Here is a 6,298-nt window from a genome sequence, read left to right on the forward strand (position 1 = left end):
GACGGAATTCAAAGTGGATTTTGATGGTTGCATTAATTTCGCGTAAGTCAGGTGCGTCGGTGAGACACGCGAACTCCCGCGTAAAACTTTACGGTCGGTGTAAAACGGACATTAGACGAGTGCGCTCAGACAACAACTTGAATAAAACATTCAATCCTCTAGAAAACATACTCTATTTGATTAACATCGTAATCGTTAGCGGAGCTTCTAGCAAATAATAAGATCAGTCTCGAGACACTGCAGCGACATTAGTCGATGAAGCTGCCGCTGTTTAAAGAAAATTGCGAACTTGATTGTCTTTGATGGAAGCCATTGTTTCAAAAGACAAAATCAGTTCTAATTATCGTTTAACTGCTTTAACGCATTTTCATTCACCATCAATACCTAATAAAAGAGACCTCTTTAAATAATTTACACGTTCAATTATTATCTATCTAAAACAACTATAATAAATAAGCTTGTGATAATGTTTCTATTTATGAGACCACTCGAGTGTCTTAATAGTTAAAATTGTACAAGGTATTTCTTACTTTACGCCTTCAATAAAATCTCATAAAACAATATATATCTAACTATCTACAAATTACAAAATACTACACAGACACACACACACACACACACACACACACACACAGAGAGACAGACGAGATAAATCTTGTAAGAAGTTCTTACTTAAAGTAGACAGTATTTTGTGAGGATTAATCGCGGTAGTTTATGTTGTGAAACAATAAAATGTAATTAATAATGTCTTTGACTTAAAAGTTCTTCTTGTTAAATGAGCTTAGATACAATTTTATACATTTAGAATTTACAATTACACATTTGTTAATTCATTTAATGAAGTGGATAGACACTATATACAACAAATAGTCAACAAAACTCAACAATGTTGTTTATTATTTACACAAAAATCGAGAAATATTTTATCCTTAGCATCCCGCCCCGGCTTCGCACGGATATTTAACAAAAAAATCTCGAATCGGTTCAGTAGTTTCGGAGTCTTCGGTTTAATAGTTTCGGAGCCTTTTCAATGCAAACAAACAAACAATCAAACATTTCCTTTTTAGAATAAACCTCATAATTACTTTACATAAATTATACTTATACCATTTTATAGATTATTATTCATTACTTGCTCTACCGGCAACTCTCAATCAACAACTAAAAAATTTATTATTGCTTTTGTTTTTGTAAATTAATTAATTAATAAAATTATAAATATATATATGACGGATTTAATTTTGAAACAACATCAACAAGTTTGACGGTCGGTAAATTTTTTGTTCCATTTTAAATCAACTCACGTATAAATACTTTTTTGTAATTTTGTAAAGTGATAATTATTATACTTATTTAGTGCAAATTATTTGCACGGGTATAACTAGTTAGTATAGATTACTAGCTGACCCCGCAAACGTTGTTTTGCCATATATTTTATTAACCCTTAACACCACTCGGTATTTTCAGTCTACACATCTACACTCGTGGGGACCTAAGTCACCTCACTTTTGTGTTCATTATTTAATGTTAAAATGTAGAATATGTTAGGATTTATTTCTATAATATAAATGAAAAACATATAATTAATGAAAATAAGCAGTTTTATTTAGGTTTTAATAATTATTATTACAATTTTTAGTGTCAAATAAAAAAGATGCAAAAAATCAAGGTTCATTTATAGGGGTTATTTTACAGGTCCAATATAAATAAAAAATAGCTTCGAAACAACAAAAAAAAACACCTTTTTTTAATAACCTATAAACCTAAAACAAAAACAGACATAAACTCTTCAATAACTTTAAAAACATGCAAAATCACAAAGGGAATGCTAGACTTAATTGAGTAATATTTCTTTTATCTTTTATTTATAAACATATTATCAGTCTCAACTATTAGGCTGAAAATTATAATTATAATGTAATTACAACTTATGTCTCACATTCAGTACATATTTTTACATCAATAGAGTGATTACGACAGACATTTTTCATACATTTTGAGCACACCCTAGGAGTATTACTATCTTTGCTTCTTGGACACAAATGACATCTAGATTTCTTTGGTCTTTTATTTTGGCTCGGACCTTGTTTTGGTTGATCTTCAGGTATCTCAGCACCAACCTCGCGTAGGAACTTGTCCATCATACCTTTCAGCTCCCTTGAAAGGTTTGAAATGCGTCTTCTATCCAGAACATGAGGAGTCACCAAAGAATATCCAAGTTCTTCTAAGAACTTGTAACGACTAATGTATTTGTGAGGATTCGATGCGCTGTAAAGTACATGGCTATTTACTCCAGATATATTTAACATTGAGCAAAATATTGTGGTCGGCCATCTTTGACATCTCCTATTCACAGAGTAAGCAGCACACTTTTGGTCTAGGGCATCTACGCCACCTTTAGTAGAATTGTAAAAATCGATTATCTCGGGTTTTTTGGTTTCAGGATTGGTCACAGGTGCATGGTGCATTGAAGACACTAGAGTAACACTGACGTTCTTTTTAGGAACAAATGACAATAGAGTTTTGTTTCTTTGAAAGCCGTAAAGTGATGAGAGAACTACTCGGTTTCTATGAGGAAGAAATTGCGGAGGTATTTCTTTTTTGTTCTTACGTATTGTGCCAACGTAAGTGAGATTTTTTTCCATCAATGCGTCGATCAACTCAATAGAAGAAAACCAGTTATCCCCAGTTATATTTCTATTAGTTCCATAGATCGGTTCAGCTAACTTCATTACGTTTCTCGTAGGTATCAAGGTAGCATTGGCTGGTAAATCTTTCTCCTTTCCGGAATAAATAAAAGCATTGAATAAATAATGCGTTTTTGCATCGCACAAACACATTATCTTCAACCCATATTTAGCTGGCTTAGATTTCATGTAAATCCGAAATAAACAACGTCCTCTAAAAGGTACAAGCATTTCGTCTACAGTTACATATTCAGAACAGCTGTAGTTGCTTATGCAATTTTTTATAAATTTATTGAATACTTCTGATATAAGAGCTAGACGATCTGTTTGTTTTCGTTCTTCTCTTGTATGTTCTTCGTCAAATCTTAGACATGATAAAATAAAAAGATATCGATTGAGACTCATAACTGTTCTAAATATAGGTCTACCCTTGCACTTAGAAGACCAGAGACCTCGAGCATCTTCCCTTCCCGATTTGAATATGCCCGATAAAAACATCAATCCAATAAATGCACACAATTCTTCTTTACTGAGATGGTCGGTATATGCAGAATTACATGTATTTTTTTCCGAATACTTTGTAATTTTTTCATTTGTATGCTCTAAAATCAAATCAAGAATATCATCAGTAAATAGACATTGCCAAGCATCGAGAGGCGTCATCTTATTTTTTGCCTGAGCAGGACCTCTAAGGCCAGGTAAGTGCAAAATTATGTTATGCGCTCGAACTCGTGACTGCGAAGGCGGTGCTTTCGCCCATTTATATCTATTTTTACCATAGAATGCATTTGCTTCTCTATTCTGCTGTTCGATGTTTTCTATTTCTTCATTTTCCAAAGTACTATCTGCTGATTCATCGCTCTCCGTGTCGTGAACACTGACTTCATCCTCTGCATCACTCAAATCGGATAATATCTCGGGGAAAATAGTGTCGTTTTCACTCTCATCGAGTTCAAAGTCATTTAGTAGCCTTTCTATCTGCTGAGAATCCAAATTTTTATTCATACTGTATCACAAACCTAAAAAAAATACAAATATTAAAGACTATTATCAACGAAAAAAACTTACGTAACTACACTCGAGGGGGACCTAGGTCCCGCAACTACTCGTACCTTACAAACTTCTAACGTTAACACGACGCACGTCCGCACACCGCCAGCTTTCGGGCGTCACTGGGAATACTCAAAGCCGCGACCGGATCGCGCTCTAAATATTTATATAATTTGCAAAAACGAGCGCGCTGGGGGATCTAGGTCCCCCGCGAGTGGTGTTAAGGGTTAACCTTAATCCCCCCCTCCCCCTTACAACTTAGGGGAATGAAAAATTGATGTTGGCCGATTCTTAGACCTACCCGATATGCACACAAAATTTCATAATATTTTAAAACCCTCATAACCCCCCTCCCCATAACTTAGGGGTATGAAAAATAGATGTTCGATTCTCAAACCTACGCGATATGCACAGAAAATTTCATGAGAATCGGTCGAGCCGTTTCAGAGGAGTTTAACTACGAGTACAAACACCGCGACACGAGAATTTCATATATTAGATAACAAACAGAAATACTCTACAGAATACTACAACATTCTTTATATTTAATTCCTTTCAATCGGTAATATAACAGTATTATATTAAACTCGTTTTTAATGGAAGCATTACGTGAAAGATTCTTTATTATTTTTAGCAAATTTATTATACAATAAAAACAAATTTTATAAAATACAGTTGATTTTATTTGTTATTGGGTCAATTATGTATAAGCTAATAATTATATTTTATGCCTTATTATAATTCTTCATAATACATATTGAGAATAATATCGTAATTAACATTATTTAACGAAAGCTAGAAAGAACAGTTGACCATTTGTGACCAAGTGAAGTGAACCAAATAAATCATCGTTTAGGAAAAAAAATATATGCTTTAAATACAAAATCTAAAATTAAAATTTTGATCCTTATATACGTCAAAGGTTTTGTATATTTCAACCTAATATTATATAAAACAATAAACGTCATCTAAGCCTAGGAACTTAAGTATTAGCCTCTGTTTAGTCAGATCGACAGAAATCCAAGGAATGTTTAATTTTTACGACTGTCAAAGCCAATTAGTTGAAACGACCGTTTAATATCAAACAGATCATAAACCCGACTTCCTGCAATCAATAGAATGCAGTGACGAACAATCGATTTGTTATTATCTATTAAAGGAACATTAAATTTTGTAAGTTGACAATTAACAGTAAAGTTAGAACCGTCATACTGAGTAGTTGTAGCCTTATTAAGGCTGAAGCACTTTGAAAGAGCAGTTGAGGCGACGACGGAATTGCTTTACCGTCGCTCGAATGGTATTAGCCCTTTCGAGGGACGCGATAAACTAATATGCGGAGTGGAATGGGTTTCGAATAACCCTATTTAGTGCGCGGTCGAAGGCTTTCTCCGGGGCATGTACTCGCTCCACTACTCCCCCATTACTCGGGCATTTCGCATTCAGTCCCTCTACGCTGGTGATTTAGAAAGACCCAAAGTATCGGCTTTGGGAGCAAAGATTGAAATAAAACCATTTCTGCGGATTTTGCTTTCTTTGTTGCGAAGTCGGAAACGCCTTGAGTTAGCGGTCGAGCGTCTGCTGAATTTTTAACGACAGCGATCTCTGGTTATTCAAAATATTCTTTAAAAACGAGCGAAGTTGACGCTCGGTGGCTTATTTTAGATTGAAAGTGTTCAATGCAGTACTTTAGTTAAAAAGTTCTAACTTTTCATTAAGTCTATAGTCGAAGTTCTCGACTTCGATATTATCCTATAAAATATGTCCGAAATTTCCTATAGTGTGCCCGAAATATCAAGTGATTTTTACGCGGCGTTCTAAACCTCCGTCCCTGGTGTCGTGTCGAAGGTTCGAAGGTTCTATTATAGCTGTCACCATAACATATTCACGCGGACGATCGCCGATCGTTCCCGGGGGCCCAGATAAGCGCGATACCGTCCCGGCCTGCTTTATAGCGCGATTTAGAATCCCGCGATAAACTCATGTTTGCTCTGTACCTAATATGTGAGCATATTTTTGCGTCGACTGCGTTAGTGGAAATATTGTCACTAAACAGTGTATTGAGGACGATTTTCGGCGTTAAATTTTACGAACTATTAAATTTATGAGATGCAATATTAACTTTCTATTTTTATAAAACGAAATTTGTGTAAGTTTTATCGATAAAAGTCAAATAACTTGGGGGAAAAACATCGTCTCTCACAAAGGCTTAGTCGCAAGGAAAGTTCTTAACTGACGGCTCTGATTATTTGATTCAAGTTATAATTACTTGTTTCATTAAGACACTTTAATGATTTATCTACTTATTTCCCGCAGTACCTTTTACTTGACAGGCAATAAAATAAAGTTACGTTTACCTGCTATTAATTTTTCAGTCCAATTTATGCGTACAAGGCATCCCTGAGATCTTTATTGCAATCATGTAACAAAGGATAACGAAAAGAAGTAGTTTCTGCGACATATTATATGAAATGATTTCTTAGTAAAAATAGCTTTTTCGTATATTTATCTGGATTTTAATGGAAGAATTTCAATAGTAAATGATAGTTATCAATTTAACAAAA

At 34.3% G+C, this 6,298-nt stretch overlaps 1 protein-coding gene across 1 annotated transcript; it reads right to left on the reverse strand.

Annotated features, from left to right (window-relative positions):
• Positions 1-1,928: 1,928 nt before the first annotated feature.
• On the reverse strand, positions 1,929-3,953 carry LOC123658966 (piggyBac transposable element-derived protein 1-like). The gene is made up of 2 exons (XM_045594256.1): positions 3,800-3,953; positions 1,929-3,706 (listed from the first exon to the last, which is right to left on the reverse strand). The coding sequence occupies exon 2, from the start codon at positions 3,690-3,692 to the stop codon at positions 1,929-1,931; it is 1,764 nt and encodes a 587-aa protein (XP_045450212.1). The 5' UTR covers positions 3,693-3,706; positions 3,800-3,953.
• Between the last annotated feature and the right edge of the window lie 2,345 nt (positions 3,954-6,298).

The sequence above is a fragment of the Melitaea cinxia genome, chromosome 13 (assembly GCF_905220565.1).
Source record: "Melitaea cinxia chromosome 13, ilMelCinx1.1, whole genome shotgun sequence".
NCBI lineage: Eukaryota > Metazoa > Arthropoda > Insecta > Lepidoptera > Nymphalidae > Melitaea > Melitaea cinxia.

Excerpts from the sequence above, each read along its gene's own strand:
- LOC123658966 (XM_045594256.1), bottom strand. The coding sequence starts at position 3,692 with ATGAATAAAAATTTGGATTCTCAGCAGATAGAAAGGCTACTAAATGAC.